Source organism: Rana temporaria, chromosome 1 (assembly GCF_905171775.1).
Source record: "Rana temporaria chromosome 1, aRanTem1.1, whole genome shotgun sequence".
In the NCBI taxonomy this organism is placed as follows: Eukaryota; Metazoa; Chordata; class Amphibia; order Anura; family Ranidae; genus Rana; species Rana temporaria.
In genome coordinates, this window is record NC_053489.1 from 466,121,807 (window position 1) to 466,140,396 (window position 18,590).

The window sequence follows — 18,590 nt, forward strand, 5'->3', positions numbered from 1 at the left end:
CCGCAGTGTAGTTGCAGTAGGCAGATACACGACGTGCAGATCGTGGTTGACTGGATGTGTTGTAAAGCAGTGGTCCCCAACCTTTTTGGCACCGGGGACAGGCTGCATGGAAGAAAATTATGCCAAGGACAGGGGGAGGGGGGGGGGGGTGATCACACGGGGTGTAAATGATTTTTCCCGGGCAATGGCTCGTGTTAGCGCTTCAATCATCACAGCACCATGCTTGATATGGTGTCAGGGTGATTGAAGCACATTATTTCTATTATTACAGTGTAGTAATAAATTAAATAGTTAAACTCACCATAATGCAGAATCAGTTTGGGCCCTAAACATGTCACATTGCTTCCACGTTGCCTGTCACCAGATGCGGAATGTCACTTGCCACGTCACCTGCCACGCTGCTTGTCACAAGATGTGGATTGTCACTTGCCACACCCCTGCCACACTGCCTGTCACCAGATGTGAATTTCACTTGCCATGCCACCTGCCACGCTGCCTGTCACCAGATGTGGAATGTCACTTGCCACGCTGCCTTTCACCAGATGTGGAATGTCACTTTCCACACCACCTGCCACGCTGCCTGTCACCCTGCCTGTCACCAGATGTGGAATGTCACTTGCCACGCCACCTGCCACAGTGCCTGTCATCAGATGCAGCGTGAGTGGAGCGCCCCTGGTAGTATGTGAGGCAGACAGCTGAGGGGGTGAACTACAAGTCCCAGCCCACCTGTACTCCCACACACAGGTCACCTGTCACTGATGATTCTGCCACACTCTGTGGGATCGCCCCTCTGTCGCAGGGTGTCTCCCTCCTCATGCTGCACTGCAGCCGGTCTCACCTTTCAGAGGAAGGAGAGAGATTATCTTGGCTTGACCGCCCGCTCGCTTCTTCCATCCACCCAGCTCTCTCATACCAGGTGCCCAGGTCTCTCTTCCTGGCTGGCCGTCCACACCCACGGCCCAGCAGCAGAAGGGCCACGGCCCGGCTGTGGGCTGCGGCCTGGGGGTTGACGACCCCTGTTGTAAAGGAATGTGATTTCAGCCCTGCAGAGGAAGAACAGTATAGAGTGAAGTAATAGGAAAGGAGCTCAGCAGCCGGGCATACCATTCAGGACGGAAGGGTTGGTCAGGGAGCTTTGGGGGGGGGGGGCGCAACTTAGATCTGGGGGGCAAAGCCATGTGACACAAAATCCAGCTCTTCATGGGCCCTTCAGAAGGTGTTAAGGGATATGTTTTAACAATTTCTGAAGGTTTCTCTGATAGCGTTGGCAGGTGTTGGGGGATGGTCACCTCCTAGAGGTGTGTGCCTTTTCCCCAGTTGTCAGGGAAGTAGGGTAATCCCTGGGTGAAGGGGTACAGAGAATCCCAGCTGGTGACTAGGAGACACAGAGCGGTGTCTTACCTCACCAGTGACATCTGTCCCATCGTGGCTAAAGGACAGCACTCTTCTCCTCTTAACTCACTGAGCTCCGTTACCATTCCATGTTGCCAGCACACAGCACAGACACTTCCCCATCCTGGGCTGTCCTCACCTGTGCTCCTCTCCATTCAGAAAATGGCTCACAGCTTCTCCCTAGCCAATGAGAACAGAGGGGTGTGGACTGTGGGAGGCAAAGTGGAAGCCCAGTACTGGAGCGTGGCTGTGGGGCTCTAGGAGAGATCAGAGCTGGACTTTGTGTAGGATATTATAATATGACAGAGAGGCTGCAGGGGCCCCCTGGAGCTAGGGACGGGGTTGCGATTGTGACCCCTGCAACCCCTTATGCTACGCCCATGCCTGGCACATAGGTACTGTGCCAGAATGTAAACTAAGATATACATGTTCAGCTCAGTGTATACTGTACAGCTAAATGTGAGCAGGTAGGTACGTTTATTGAATGTCTCTTCTGCAATAAAGAGCTTGCCTGCTTGCATTTTTTTTTTAATTAAGAAATTCCACTTTAATATAATTCTATTTCCAGACTTAGGGGTTGATTTACTAAATGGCAAATAGGCTGTTCACTTTGCAAGGGACATTGTTCAGAGTTTAGTGAATATTGTGAAATGTCACTTTGCAAAAAATTCCCAATCACATGCAAGGAGGAAAATAAACTGCATTTTTGATTCCACGCGATTGGGTGATGGAAGTCAGCAGAGTTTCTGCTCATTTACTAAGCTCTGGAGCAACTGCTCATGCAGAGTGCAACTGCATTCTGCAAAGTGCACAGTCCATTTGTAAATCAACCCCAATGTCTCCTTCTCGATGTTTCTGTAGTCCAGCACCTGGCTACAAAGATGGCAACTGTCAAATCAAATGTCCTTGAAAAGTGACAGTCTATTCGTCTTTAGTATGTGCAAGGGGATTGAAAAAAAAAAAAAAACAGGATCCCCATGCTCCCTCACCAAACAGAGCTCTATTGCTTACCAGAAATTTTTACCCCAAACTTTAAGAGGTTAACAGCACTTAGGCATGGGACACAGCCCAACAGTGAACTGGTCCCACCGCAGCAAGGCCAGGCAGATCCTCAGCGCCTCTACCTCTTATTTAAACAGTAGCGTCAGATGTCAGATGTTGTAAGCCCAAATTGAGGTCATGATTGAGCTCATGCCAAATCACAGCTTCAATGTAAGCCCCAGTTTACCACAAAAGAAAAAAGGAGAACCCATAGTACATTACTATAAACCAACCGATGTTTAACAAAGGAATTGTACTCACAGAGGGAAGAAATTAAATAGCATAAAAACATCTCAGCATGCTGTCTAGTCCAGCCTGCATGCGTGATGATGTCAGTGCCAAAGCCCCCCTTAAACATTTGGTCCATACCCTGAGGACATCTACATGGATGAAACGCGCCAACACATTCAGGATGGGAGTACAGATGCCAATGCCCAGAGCCATCCAGTTCCTCATACAACCATACCATACCAATAGAAGGGATGGGGAGTATCAGGTGATAATGCATTTCATCCAACTCAGTACTTCCTGATGAAAGGTATCAACGTCATCTGATGCATCTTGCCATGTTCTCTTTCCAGCTATGCAGCCAGTGCCATTTGTTGCAGTTGCCAGACTGTTTTGTGACAAACAGTCCTAATTAGTAAGGGTGCATGGCCATATGCTTGTGTGTGGACAACGATGTTCCGTTTTTCTATGGCACCTTCCCAAAAGATGTGTTAAGAGAATGGTGCTTATTTTTCACTATTTGTATATATACAGTACAGACCAAAAGTTTGGACACACCTTCTCATTCAAAGACTTTTCTTTATTTTCATGACTATGAAAATTGTAGATTCACACTGAAGGCATCAAAACTATGAATGAACACATGTGGAATTATACATAACAAAAAAGTGTGACACAACTGAAAATATATTTCATATTCTAGGTTCTTCAAAGTAGCCACCTTTTGATTTGATTACTGCTTGGCACACTCTTGGCATTCTCTTGATGAGCTTCAAGAGGTAGCACCCCATCACTCTCCTTCTTGGTCAAATAGCCCTTACACAGCCTGGAGGTGTGTTTGGGGTCATTGTTCTGTTGAAAAAAAAATGATGGTCTAACTAAACGCAAACCGGATGGAATAGCATGCCGCTGCAAGATGCTGTGGTAGCCATGCTGGTTCAGTATGCCTTCAATTTTGATTAAATCCCCAACAGTGTCACCAGCAAAGCACCCCCACACCATCACACCTCCTCCTCCATGCTTCACGGTGGGAACCAGGCATGTAGAGTCCATCCGTTCACCTTTTCTGCGTTGCACAAAGACACAGGGGTTGGAACCAAAGATCTCAAGTTTGGACTCATCAGACCAAAGCACAGATTTCCACTGGTCTAATGTCCATTCCTTGTGTTCTTTAGCCCAAACAAGTCTCTTCTGCTTGTTGCCTTTCTTTAGCAGTGGTTTCCTAGCAGATATTCTACCATGAAGGCCTGATTCACACAGTCTCCTCTTACCAGTTCTAGAGATGTGTCTGCTGCAAAAGGTGGCTACTTTGAAGAACCTAGAATATGAAATATATTTTCAGTTGTTTCACACTTTTTTGTTATGTATAATTCCACATGTGTTAATTCATAGTTTTGATGCCTTCAGTGTGAATCTACAATTTTCATAGTCATGAAAATAAAGAAAACTCTTTGAATGAGAAGGTGTGTCCAAACTGTTGGTCTGTACTGTAATGCCCCGTACACACCATCACTTTATGTGATGAAAAAAAATGACGTTTTTAAAAACGTCACTTTAATTGACCGTGTATGGGGGAAAACGTCGTTTTATGTCTTCTAAAAAACGACCAAAAAAAATTTGAAGCATGCTTCAATTTTATGTGTCGTTTTTCAAAACGTCAACTTTTACTTCACAGAAATTGACTGTGTGTAGCAAAAAACGTTGTTTAAAACGACGTTTTTTCACCCGCGCATGCCCAGAAGCTACTTATGAAGCGAGCTTCAATGGAAAAACGTGGTGGAACGTAACCTCGCTTTGCTAGAACATTGTGAGAAAAACGATGGTGTGTAGGCAACTTCGTCTTTGAAAATTGAAGTTTCAAAAACGTCATTTTTTACTTCACAGAAAATGTCGTTTTTTTTCATCACATAAAGTGATGGTGTGTACGGGGCATAAGTGTCACACTTCCACCTTACTTAGCACACTTGCACTTAATTTAAAAGATAAATGTGATGCTAGGTCCACTGAATTATTTCGCTAGTGTATATTGTTTTTAATGGTCCAAGATGTTGGAAACATGTAACTTATTGTTTTATGTTATACTGTATCTATAGCTTTGGCATGTGGAAACTTGTGGCAAAATTTGAAAATGCACCACAGAGAGAATATACTACACAGTTTGAAGTGCGAGAATATGGTGAGCTTACTCAAAATAAAATGCTGATCTTTTGACAATGTACATAATAAATCATTCAGTTTTGGCCATCTAAATGACCTTGGTAGGACTATTTGGCTTTCATCATTTCAGGATACATTTTATAGCATCAAAGCTAAACTCCAGCCTTACCTTCAGTCCTGCACAGTTACAGGCTCCTCTCCTTAAATTACTCTGATTTCACTGCACACTGTGAGCTTTTTAAAATGTGCATTAGAAGCTGCAGCAAGTCCGAGAGCCCTCTCCTCTTTCCTGGCTAGACGATGTCCAGATTCATCTAGCCATTTCCTCTCCGGTCTGACTGTCTCTGACCTGCGCCTTTCATTTACTGGATTTCAGTTCTTTCATTCATAGAGGCAGAGCATCATATGTGGCTGTTATCTGGCGTGACCTGCATGTAAATATGGCCTGCTTAGGAATTCCCATCACGCCACCCACCCATCAAGCTATTTTTGATATTTGCCTAACTCCTCCCAAGATCTAGCCCACTGCTTGCATCAGGGCTGAGGGCTTATGAGAATACTGTCTTCTTTAAAGCTCTGTACAACACCTTGCCAACCCCTTATACCAGCCATCATCCACATGCATTGCATAGAGAACCACAGAAACCTAGATGGCACTGGGTCTAAAATAAGGTATGTATCAAAACGAATGTAGCCTCCTGGTCCTAAACTGGGGCTATAGTGTAAATGTAGTGTTTGGCTGGGCTGTAGACAGCTCAGACTGATTGTACAGTTTATCTGGTCTTTCCCTACTCTCAATTAGGATTTGCATTTCTTAATGTTGCCAGTGTCACTGGCATAGCTCCCAACTGTCCCTGATTTCGAGGGACTGTCCCTGATTTGGAGCAATGTCCCTCTGTCCCTCATTCTCCTCATTTGTTCCTCATTTTTATCTGATCTGTATAGATGTTTATAAAATGTACTTTTTACCTTTCAAAAAGTGTTTCCCAGCGCTAAACTTTCATCCACTTTCTAAATTGCTGCATTTGTAAATTTTAAAAGTCAATATAAAGGAATAGTAGTGGTAAAAAAAAAAGTTCTTGTGAATTTAATTAACCTTTTTTTGGTTAATACTCCTTTAAAGGGGGTGTGTCAGGGTGTGTGTCCTATGCACGTTTGCAAGTAGGTGTCTCTCATTCCCATCTCAAAATGTTGGGAGGTATGTCACTGGTACCACAGGGAAGTATGAGATAGTACAACTAGGTTGAGCTATGAATATTTATTCTTCTTCTAGCCAGCCCAGTAGGAGGTTCTTGGCCACTGGTGCATTCTGGGAGAGGATATATATAATTGGACGGGGCCATGTGCTCACTCTCTCTTGCCTTCAAACTGAGTAGATCCAGCGGAGGTCCCTTGCTGGAGAGAGCCAGCATGAAGGCTGGTCTCTCAGAAGGGCCTGGTGACTTGTTTCAAGGACACATCTACATTTAAAACATATAAAAAGAAATGTACTCCTGCGCTACTAATATAAAGTAAATGCTATATATTAAATCTAAGAGGTTGCTGCTTAACTGTTATTAGCAGACCAGAGTAAAAATACAAATATGTGAAGCGCTCCCTCTTTTCCAAACTAATACTATGTAATGTAAATACAAAATAAATAAAATAAATTAAAAGTAGTGACCCCTAGTGGGAGAATTGCATATGACACCAAAAATATATTATATATATCACCACGAAAGTGGTATGTGCAACCAGTGACTTCTAGTGGGTACAAAAATGATAACACATATAATCACAATAACATTAATATGTACAACCAGTGACCTCTAGTGGTTATAAAACTTATAACACATATATATATATATCATGCAAAGTTCATTGTGAACCAATGCTGTCCACACACAGTCCAACGGTGAATGATAACAAATGAGTGACTTGACACCACGTGGACCCTTCACCAGTCACACTATGCGCTCACCTCCCAGAGTGGCCCCCAATTGGTCCAAGTAGCACCTCCCCCTTTGGGGTCTCAATCCAGGATCTTTAAGCTCCCAATAGTGAACTCCTGCAAGCGTGATCTCTCATTTAGGATGGCACATAAGGGTAAAAAAAGAACTAGCATAGTGTAATGCCGCGTACACAAGGTTGGAATTTCTGACAAGAAAAGTTTAATGTGAACTTTTGGTCGGAAATTCCGACCGTGTGGAGGCCCCATCTTTTTTTTCTGTTGGAATTTCCGACAGCAAAAATTTGAGAGCTGGTTCTCAAATTTTGATGGTTTAGAAAAGTTGAGTACTGTATCAACAACAATTATCAGGCATATTAAGGTAAAGAGCAGGGAGAGTGCATCAGAGCCACCATTAGAAATCAGGGGCCAGATTCACAGAAAAAGTACGCCGGAGTATCTGCTGATACTCTGGCGTACTTTCAAATTTGCCGCGTCGTATCTTAATTTGTAATTCACAAACAAGATACGACGGCATTTGGCTAAGATCCGACAGGCGTACGGCTTCATAGGCCTTCGGATCTTAGGATGCAATACTTCGGCCGCCGCTGGGTGGAGATCACGTCATTTTCCGCGTCGGGTATGCTAATTATCTGTTTACGGCGATCCACGAAGGTACGCGCATTCGTCGCATTCTCTTACGTCGCCGCTAGTCGGCTTTTCGCGTCGCAAAGTTACGGCTGCTATTTAGGTGGTGTAACAATAGACAGCCCATGTTAAAGTATGGCCGTCGTTCCCGCGTCTAATTTAAATTTTTTTTTTTTTGCGTAAGTCGTCCGGGAAGACGAAAGTACGTTACGCGACGTCATTTTGTGCAAAGCATGGCGGGAAATTTCAAAACGGAGCATGCGCAGTACGTTCGTCGTGGGAACGCGCCTAATTTAAATGGTCCCCGCCCCATTTGAATTAGGCGGGCTTGCGCCGGACGGCTTTACGCTACGCCGCCGCACGTTTACACACAAGTGCTTTGTGAATCAAGCACTTACGACGAAAACTTGCGGCGGAGTAACGTAAAGGATATACGTTACGCCGCCGCAATTCTTTATGAATCTGGCCCCAGGTGCCTGTAATGGAGTGCTGCCTATAATCCCACCCCCCCCAATGACCACCCTTATTGTGCACTGATTGGCCTAAATTAAAGCGGAGGTCCACCCACCGCTGCAAAAATGAAAAGCCAGAAGCTGCACCTACTGCAGCTGCTGAATTTTAATAATTGGACACCTACCTGTCCTGGAGTCCAGCGATGTCAGGACCACAGCTGATGTTTCCATCAGCTGTCAGCTGCCGCCTCCATTGTGAGTAAGGGAACCTGGCAGTGTAGCCTTACGGCCTCACACCGGGAACCCTACTGCTCATGCACGAGGCTCCGCTCCTCTCTACTAACTGGCCCTGGCAGCCGGGGGAGGAGGAGGGAGCCCCAGCTGTGATGTCAATACCTGCAGCTGAGGCTCCTGAAAGTGGGGAAAGCATACCTGTGAAAGACAGGTATGCTGTCCCCCACCCCCTGAAAGGCCAGATGGGACCCTTTGCTTGCCTTTATCTCCGGCCTGTGGGGCACTATTCCTCCCACGGACATTAAGAATGTGGCATAATTCTTTCCACTGACACCAACAATGGGGCACTATTCCTCCCACTGACACCAATAATTGGGCAATAATCCTCCCATTAACACCAATGATGGGGCATTATTCCTCCCGCTGACACCAATAATGGTGCATTGTTACCAACGCCAGGATATTTTCTACTCCCACTGGCCACAGTCCAGCCCCCTCTACAGTCTGAAGGATAGTAAACTGGCCCTTTGTTTAGAAAGTTTGGAGACCCCTGGTATAGATAAAATACAGCTAGGGTCAGCTGCACTTCGATAATATCATTACTGCTTGCAGTGATCTTTTGAAAAAAAAACATTTGGGTTTCAAAATGAGTTGACCACCAGTCATATGGCTCAACACTAGGGTCAATTATTTCAGGGATTTCATACATAATTATTCAGAATATATAAAATAAATTCTACTTCACGTTTAATTAGGGGAAGTACATAACATTTAATTTAGGAAAATGTAGAAAATATGATGAACTATTACTTTGAACGTTAGTGATTTGGTGCTAATATGTAATTCTGCTGACAATAAGTCCTTTTTTCTTTTCCAGTACTTCCAACGTTCAGTGTTGAGTTGGATACAACAAATAAGTTTTTCTATTATAAAGATGATGAACTGGTTGTCAATATTAAAGCCAAGTAAGTACATTAGTCAAACTCTTATCTGAACCTTGTCTTGAGGTCTAAGACATTGGATTCATTAAAACATGCAAGTGTTGATGTGAGCTTAAAGCAGTATTAAACCCAAAAGAAAACATTTATTAAATTGCAGCTTACCAATTCTTAGATATGGGGGATAAATTCATTCTCTTTTTTAGGCTTTTTTCCTTTATTTTCATCTAGTGATCCAGCCAGTACATCTGTTGTTTTTCACAGAAAAAAACTGCCCTGCAGATATAGCAGTTAGAGGGCTGAGACAAACCATTTAAAACTGACAGGGGTACTTACAATGATCAGCTTTTATTTGTTTATGTAAAATCTTTATCCCAAAAGGAAAAACTGTTCCTGTACCTGCTTAACCACTTCAGCCCGAGCCTCGTTTTGAGATTTGGTATTTACTAGTAGCGCCTTGCTCCCATTGAGGGGGCGCTATGTGTTAAATTATAGTTGTCTGAGCAATAGTTTGGCTCAGAAAGATTATGCTAAATTGACTCTTCTGTTTCAGTTCAGCTGGGTTGCATGATTTTCCCCCTGATGGTGGGTGTCGCTGTCACCGCAGGGCAAGGTTGGAAAGGCAACAGGCTGGATGCATTGGGTACCTCTTTCCAGAAAGTGGCTCAGGGGGCGTGGTCAACCAGCTGTGCATTCTGGGGGAGGGTACTTAAAGTGGAGGTTCCATCAAAAAAAATGTTTTTGCTTAAAAATGTAGATTACACAAAAAGAAAAAAAAGAAATGTTTTACCCACCTTGAAATGCCTGTTGCTATGCGGTCCCACGAAATCTGCCTTCCTATCCCCTGAGGATCCTGACGTCAGCTCCCTCGGCTCTCGTCGCTAATGCTCCTGGGAAATGTAGTCAGATGATGCCGTGCGCCTCCCCTGTGAAACTCAATTGGTTGACGGCGCGGCGGCGCTTTACTATTCGTCAATCCAGAAATCCACGAAGTAATTGCTTGATTCATTATGCCCACAAGCAAAATGACATCCATCGGAACAACAAAATATAAAGTGTTCTTTGCTGAGAATCTGCGGAACGGGAGGTCATTTAGACATAGTAAGTGACACTATTTATGCAGTCACAACGAGTAATGAACGAACATACTTTTAAAGAATGCAAAATGTAGTGGAAACCCCGCTTTAAGGGACGGACACCATTTTGGCGGGGTCTTCCGATCCTGACCTGATGGCCCTCCTGGCTTCAGGTGATGTGTGTTTATGGTCATGTTTATGGTCATGGGGCCGGCTGGCCCGAGGCTTCGTAACTGAGAGTAGGCCCGGAGGTTGCCGGGGCCTACTAGTCCAGGGACGGTCCTTCACTATCTTGCCTACGTCAAGGGAGCTGAACCACTAGGATTGAATTGAAGGACTTATCCTGTCAGTTTTACCTCACTGTGCTGCCGGGTTGGCTGAAAGATTCTTGGCACCGTGAGTCGTGTATTGAAATTTCTACAAAGTGCATGAGTAGTCGCACAATCTTGTGGCAGAGACTTATCGAGTCTGTGGCAGAGACTTCAGCGAGCTTCGCCCTAGCTGCTAGTCCAGTGAGAGTGGGCCTATCTGGTGGTTGCTGGAATCCAGCATGGAACCAAGTTAATCCTCTGGATCTAAGTTTGTACCCGTGATCCGCAAAGCAAAGGTACCTGAGTCTCCCCATCCCCCTACCCCTCTGTAGGAGAACTGTTGCTCAATAAAACCCTTGAAAGAGACTTTGTGTTGGTGCAGACATTTCTTATTGAAAACTCTTCAAGGAGAACCCCTGAGACGAGTGCATGGAACAGTAAGGTAACGGCAGGCCCAAATATAAACCAGCAGCTCCTTCGGAGGTAGTGCTACACAAGTTAAAAACATATTTTTGTTGCTAGAAAATTAATTAAAACCCCCAAACATTTTGGGGCAGATCCTCGTACAGCGGCGCATTTATCTAAGATACACTACGCCGCCGTAACTTACTTTTTTTTTTAAATCTGCGCCGTAAGTTACGGCGGCGTAGTGTATCTTTGGCGGTGTAATAGCATGGAATTCAAATGGCTGTGATGGGGGCGTGTTTTATGTCAATACGTTGTGACCCGACGTAAACAACATTTTTTTTTTAACTTTGCATGCGCCGCCCATGGGGGTATCCCAGTGCGCATGCTCGAAATTAACCCGGAACAAGCCAATGCTTCCGACGGTGATGTCATTCTACGCAAATCCCTATTTGCGAATGACTTACGCAAACGACGTAAAAATGTCAAATTTCTACGCGGGAAGGACGACCATACTTAACATTGAGTACGCCTCATAACAGTAGCTTTAACTATATGCCGGAAAAAGCCGAACGCAAACGACGTAAAAAATGCGCTGGCCGGACGTACGTTCGTGGATCGCCGTAACTTTCTAATTTGCACACTCGACGCGGAATTCGACGGAAACGCCACCTGGCGGCCGCCGAAGAATTGCAGCTTAGATCTGACGGCGTACTAAGACGTACGCCTGTCGGATCTAGCCGAGATGCCGTTGTATCTTGTTTTGAAGATACAAAACAAAGATACGACGCGCAAAATTTGAAATTACGCGGCGTATCAAGAGATACGCCGGCATAATTGTTCTGTGGATCTTCCCCTATATATATATATATATTTTTCTAACACCCTGGAGAATAAAATGGTGGTGGTTGCAATACTTTCTGTCACACCATATTTGCGTAGCAGTCTTATAAGCACACTTTTTTTGGAAAAGAATACTCTTTTTAGAATGAAAAAATAAGACAACAGTAAAGTTAGCCTAATTTTTTTTTATATTGTGAAGGTTAATGTTACGCCGAGTAAATTGATACCCAACATGTCACGCTTCAAAATTGTGTCCGCTTGTGGAATGGTGACAAACTTTTACCCTTTAAAATCTCCATAGGCGATGTTTAAAAAATTCTACAGGTTGCATGTTTTAAGTTACAGAGGAGGTCTAGAGCTAGAATTATTGCTCTTACTCTAATGCCGCGTACACACCATTACTTTATGTGATGAAAAAAAACGACGTTTTGAAAAACGTCAATTAAAATGACCGTGTGGGGGGAAAGCGTTGTTTTATGTCTTGTGAAAAACTACCAAAAAAAATTGAAGCATGCTTCAATTTTATGTGTCGTTTTTCAAAACGTCGTTTTTTGTGTCAATTAAAATGATAGTGTGTGGGCAAAACGACGTTTAAAATGACGTTTTTAAACCCGCGCATGCTCCGAAGCAAGTTATGAAGCTAGCTTCAATGGAAAAGAGTGCTGAACGTAACCTCGCTTTGCTAGAGCATTTTGAAAAAACGATGGTGTGTAGGCAACGTCGTTTTTGAAAATGAAGTTTCAAAAACGTCGTTTTATTTCATGATTTAAAACTTCGTTTTTTTTCATCACATAAAGTGATGGTGTGTACGCGGCATAACAATCGAGGTGATACCTCACATGTGTGGTTTGAACACCGTTTTCATATGCGGGCGCTGCTCACGTATGCTTTCGCTTCTGCACGCGAGCTCGGCGGGACGGGGTGCGTTGAATTTTTTTTTCTTATTTATTTTTACACTGTTCTTGTAAAAAAAAAACAATTGTGTCACTTTTATTTCTAATACAAGGAATGTAATAGAAAAAAAGCAAGACAGGACCTCTTAAATATTAGATCTGGGGGCAAAAAGACCTTAGATCTCATATTTACACTAACAGCAATAAGAATAATAAAAAAAAGTCTCTTTAAGAGCTATGGGCGGAACTGACGTTTTGGGTGTCGCTTCCGTCCTGCAGTGGTATAGAGACGGGTGGGGGCCATCTTCTCCTCACTCATCTCCATACCTAACAGGGAGAAGGACGCGATCGCCTCTGCCGGTAAAAGTGACCTTGTGGTGAAACCGCTGCAGAGACCACTTTTATCTGAAAGCGAACCACCCCAAGGTTTTGGTAGCTAGCTGCTGCCATAACAACGATATCCCCCTTCAAAGTACCAATGTATAATGACAGCAGGTGGGTCCGTAAGTGGTTAAAAATTGTTATCTGGAGTTTAGCTTCAATTTGTTAGTGTATCAAAATCTGCTAGTGCATCTAACACTACCCTTCCCCCAGACTGGCATTGCTGCTGTCCAAAAGTTTCTCTTTTGCTCCTCAATCCAGAGTGTAAATACCCTAAGAGCCCGCTCACACCAGAATGTGGTCCGTGTTAAAAACATGCTGCCTCTATGATCTTCTGCGGTTGTCAATGCAATGGTAATGACACCCAAAATGCAGGTTCCAAATGCAGTGCATTTGCCTGCACCAGATCACATGATACAGAGGTACCATGCAATCTGGTTGCAGAGGCCCAGATTCTCAAAGGGCTTACGACGGTGCAACGCCATGTACGGCGTCGTAAGTCCTAATCTGGGCCGTCGTATCTATGCGACTGATTCTTAGAATCAGTTACGCATAGATATCCATTCGATCCGACAGGCGTAAGGCTCCTACGCCGTCGGATCTTAAATGCAATTTTTTTTTGGTCCGCTAGGTGTTGCCTCCGTAGTTTTTCCCGTTGAGTATGCAAATTAGCTAGATACGCGAATTCCCGAACGTACGCGCGGCCGACGCAGTAAAGTTACGACGTTTACGTTAGGCTTGTCCCGGCGTAAAGTTGCCCCTGTGTATATGACGTGCAATCAATGTTAAGTATGGCCGTCGTTCCCGCGTCGAAATTTATAATTTTACGTAGTTTGCGTAAGTCGTCCGTGAATGGGGCTGGACGCCATTTACGTTCACGTCGAAACCAATGACGTCCTTGCGACGTCATTTGGAGCAATGCACCCTGGGATATTTTATGGACGGCGCATGCGCAGCACGTCCGGCGCGGGAACGCGCTTAATTTAAATGCTACATGCCCCCTACCCGCCTAATTTGAATTAGGCGGGCTTGCGCCGGGTGATTTACGCTACGCCGCTGCAACTTTACACGCAAGTGCTTTGTGAATAAAGCACTTGCATGAAAAACTTGCGGCGGCGTAACGTAAATGAGATATGTTACGCCCGCCCAAATTTACTCCATTCTACGAGAATCTGGGCCAGTGTGTTTTTTAAATATTGATTGTCTTAGTTTATAATAGGGGTTTCTGTCATATTTCAGAAAGTCAGTAAAAAAATGTGCTTCGTCAGTAAATTTTCCATGTTTTGACAGTAAAAAAAGTTGGTTGGCAACCCTGATGGGGACTAGTAATCAATTTTTTTTTTATGCTTGCTGCGGTTTCCCAGTGAAGTATGTCAGCACTAAGCTTGTCTATCAGTCCAAGTGCTCTTGTGTGTATATTGCAATTGATTTTTACTCAGATTGTAAAACCTTATTTTTTATTTATTTTTTGCCTTCTATGAAGACTGTAAAGTTTTATAGGCTTCATATACTGAAGTTGGAGAAAAGGAACATTTTTATCCATGGAAACCTTTCTAAATGTTGCTTTTGTATTCTAACCAGCACTAGTTATTTGACATACTTGCTTCATATGGTAACAGCACAGCACAAAAAGGGCATACATACATACGTACTGTATAATATATGTAGATTTGTATTATATTACATTTTTTTTTTTTACCCAAATGTTTCCTTATTTTTATGTTCTTTTTTAATTTAGATATCTGTTTGGTGAGAATGTAAATGGCTATGCTGTTGCCATCTTTGGATTATACAAAGATTTTTTGAAGACTTTGCAAGGATCTATGCAAAGAGAACAGGTATTTACTATAGTTTTACAGCTCTCTTAACCTGATTTTTTTTTTTTAATACTTTACACTCTAGATGTAGGCCATGGTATGTAGTATGAGGCTGGGGAGGAGAAATAGGTAGATGATGCTTGAGGCCGGATAGGAGGCCTCTATCTGACTTGTAGAAGCTTCTAATGCACGCTGTGAGCTTATCAGTAGTAAGCAATTTTAGTACAGAAGAGGACCTGTATAACTGTGCAAGATGGAAGGTAAGACTGGAGTTCAGCTTTAAAACTGAACTCAATGCAAATAGCTAGATAAAAAGATATATTACATTTGTTGTAGCTATTAGCCAGGGCCCGCCAATAATGCAGTAGAGCCAGCCCTCTTGTATGGGGCCTGGGCCCTATCAATTAAACAGGGGGGTTCGGGCACCTGACAAGCAGAAAGGCTGGCTCTACTGCCTTATTGGTGGTCTTGCAATCCCTAAAAACAAATCCCAGCTGCTGCTGGGGGAGCCACAGGAAGGTCAGTTGTAGTATTTGCCCCCCCCCCCCCCCCGCTGCTTCAATCACCCCCCTACCCACTTATTCACATGGGTTCCTTGGCCCATACAGTCTAAATGAGCAGTTTGTTTGTGTGGCTGGAGCTGCCTGTTATTCTATGGGGATTCATTGGCTGTACGGACACGGCCACAGGTCCTAATCTGACAGTTGTGCAGGTTAGTGGCCCCAAACGAACACTGTCTGTGGTTAGGGCTGTACACCTGCATCCATACACCTGTCAAATTAGGACCTGCCTCTGTGTTTATACAACTGCTGTGTCCCTGTAGCGTAACATAGGCTGCCTGCACACACACAGCTCAAGCCAAAAACAATGTGATTCTAACTATACAGGCCACAGCACTCATGTGAATTAGCCCCAAGAGTACTCCTTCACACACAGAGCTTTATGTATTAACTCAATATAGTTTTATCTCTTAACTTTAGCAGGAATTTTGTATAGTATGTTTTGTTTGTGTCTACTAATAATATTTTTGGTGTATTTTAAGTGAAAATATTGTTTTGATATTTTTGAGGGGGGCATAATCGGGAACCTGTACTGCTGCTGTAACAGCCCCCTGTGTTTATCATGCATTGGGCAGCTCACTAGAATGAATGTCAGTCTACCACTAAAAATATTGAAATAAAAAGTGAACAGTCCTCAGAGGATCTTAAGGAATGATCCAATTGTCCCATATAAATAGAAATTAATCCTTAAAGCGGGGGTTCACCCTATAAACCCCAAAAAAAAAATTTTTTTTCTTCTACCATAAAATCAGGCATTGTAGCGCGAGCTACAGTATGCCTGTCCCGATTTTTTTATCCCCGTACTCACCGTGTACTCGTACATCGAAGATACCGACTCCCCTCGGGGAATGGGCGTGCCTATGGAGACGGAGGATGATTGACGGCCGGCTCTGGCGCGTCACGCTTCTCCGGAAATAGCCGAAATAGGCTTGGCTCTTCACGGCGCCTGCGCATAGCCTGTGCGCAGGCGCCGTGAAGAGCCGAGACCTACTCCGTGTCAGGGCGCAGACCTTCCACGGTCTCTTTCCCCAGTTGGTCCTGGGTGGAATCGAACCCAGGATCTCTCCATTGAAGGTCCAGCTCTTTTGTCTCTGAGCCACTGCTCAGTGCTATTCTGTGTGCTGTCCGTTGGAACCTGGTCCTGAACCTGTACTCCTGTGGACCAATCAGTGGCTGTACTCCTGTGGACCAATCAGTGGCCAGTGCGGCCTATTTAAGCCAGCCCCTTCCCCTTTGCTGGTTGCTGGTTTGTCATCAGTTCCTGTATGTGCTTTATCCCTTGAACTAACCTCTTGACCTGGATTACCTGATTGCTTGACTACATACCTGACCTCGGCTCGTTTATCGGATTGCTGCCTTCTCTTACCCCTGACCCCGGCTCTGGACTTTGGACTCGCTTCTCTCTGTGAACCCTGATCCCGGCTTGAATCTCAGACTTGCTGCTGTCTCCATTCCCTGAACCTGGCTTGCTTCTTGGACTTCCTTATTCCTGCTCCTGATTGACTTCGCATTGGCTTCCGGCTTCTAACGTATCCTGTGGATTCCGGATCCCACACTTGTGATCTTCACCTCGGCTACTACCCAGCTACCCTCCGGTGCCGGTGCCTTCTGGTGCTTCCCTCTCTCTGTTTCCACCCTCAGAGGAAGGTTAGCGCCAGTCCTCAAAGGGAGCTCAATAAGGTCACCATTAAAAACCGGTATCCCTTACCACTCATCCCAGAGCTGTTCCAGCGTTTCCGCTCGGCCCGCATCTTCTCAAAACTCGACCTCAGAGGAGCTTACAATCTTGTCCGGATCAGGGAAGGGGACGAGTGGAAGACAGCGTTCAGATCTAGATTCGGACATTTCGAATACTTAGTGATGCCTTTCGGGCTTTGTAACGCCCCGGCCACTTTCCAACATTTAGTCAATGACATCTTTCGTCAGTACCTGGACGACTTCCTTGTTGTCTACCTAGATGACATCTTAATCTTTTCAGCTACGCTAGAATTACACCGGAACCACGTTAAAAAGGTACTTATGATCCTCAGACAACACAAATTATATCTCAAAGCAGAGAAATGTGAGTTCGAGAAGACTTCAATACAATTCCTAGGTTTCCTTATATCCACTGATGGGGTTGCCATGGACCCCCAAAAGGTCAAGGCAATTCAGGAATGGCCGGCTCCTACAGATAGAAAAGGTGTCCAACGTTTTATTGGCTTCGCCAATTTCTATAGAAGGTTCATTGTGGGGTTCTCCTCCATTGTCTCCCCCATCACCAAGCTTACAGGTCAAGGGAATCGGTTCCATTGGTCACGGGAAGCTCAGGAAGCCTTCATTAAGCTTAAGTCAGTATTCTCTTCGGCACCCGTTTTACATCACCCAGATCCAACACTCCCATTCATCCTGGAAGTTGACGCTTCAGAGTCCGCCACTGGTGCTGTTTTATCTCAGAGACAGGGGCCAAAATCCCTCTTGCACCCAGTTGCTTACGCCTCCCGGAAACTTACTCCGCCGGAAAAGAACTATGATGTTGGGGATAGGGAGTTGCTTGCTATCAAATTCGCATTGGAGGAATGGCGGTACTTACTGGAAGGAGCTACTCACCCTATCATAATTTTTACAGACCACAAAAACTTAGAGTATTTGCGTTCCGCTAAGCGTCTAAGACCCAGGCAGGCTCGCTGGGCCCTCTTTTTCACGCGGTTTAACTTCCACATAACCTATAGACCCGGTTCAAAGAACGGTAAAGCCGATGCTCTTTCAAGAATGTTCCCGGAAACACCTAATACTTCAGAACCCAGCACTATCCTGAACCCTCAAAACTTTTTTCTGATCGCTCAATCAGACTTCCTCAATTCTCTTAAATTGGCATCTCGCCAATGTACAGATCCGGAAACCTCTTCACTTGTAAAACGGGAAGATTTGTGGTGGTCTCGAGATAAGATCTTCGTGCCAAGGGAAGTAAGACAGCTACTTCTGGGTACCTTCCATGACCTCAAGATGGCAGGCCATTTTGGAACACGTAAGACCTCCGAACTAATTGCTCGATCCTTCTGGTGGCCTAAGTGGCGGCGTGACTGCAAAACTTATGTGGCCTCCTGTGTCCGTTGCCAACGCAACAAGGGTCCTAACACCAGGGCCTGGGGTCTTCTCAAGCCACTGCCCATTCCGGAACGTCCATGGGCAGACATCTCAATGGACTTTATCGTTGACCTACCACCCTCTGAAGGGTTCACCACGATTCTAGTCGTGGTTGACCGGTTGTCAAAAATGGCACATTCTTTGCCCATGGTTGGCACGCC

At 44.6% G+C, this 18,590-nt stretch overlaps 1 protein-coding gene across 2 annotated transcripts in view; it reads left to right on the top strand.

Moving 5' to 3' along the window:
• Nucleotides 1-18,590, top strand: part of LOC120917126 (complement C3-like) — a 284,580-nt gene that overhangs the window by 32,532 nt on the left and 233,458 nt on the right. For both annotated transcript variants that reach the window (XM_040328185.1, XM_040328194.1), the window contains exons 6-8: nucleotides 4,755-4,837; nucleotides 8,957-9,044; nucleotides 14,665-14,764. In XM_040328185.1, the coding sequence (XP_040184119.1) occupies nucleotides 4,755-4,837; nucleotides 8,957-9,044; nucleotides 14,665-14,764 (271 nt within the window). The remainder of the gene's footprint in view (nucleotides 1-4,754; nucleotides 4,838-8,956; nucleotides 9,045-14,664; nucleotides 14,765-18,590) is intronic.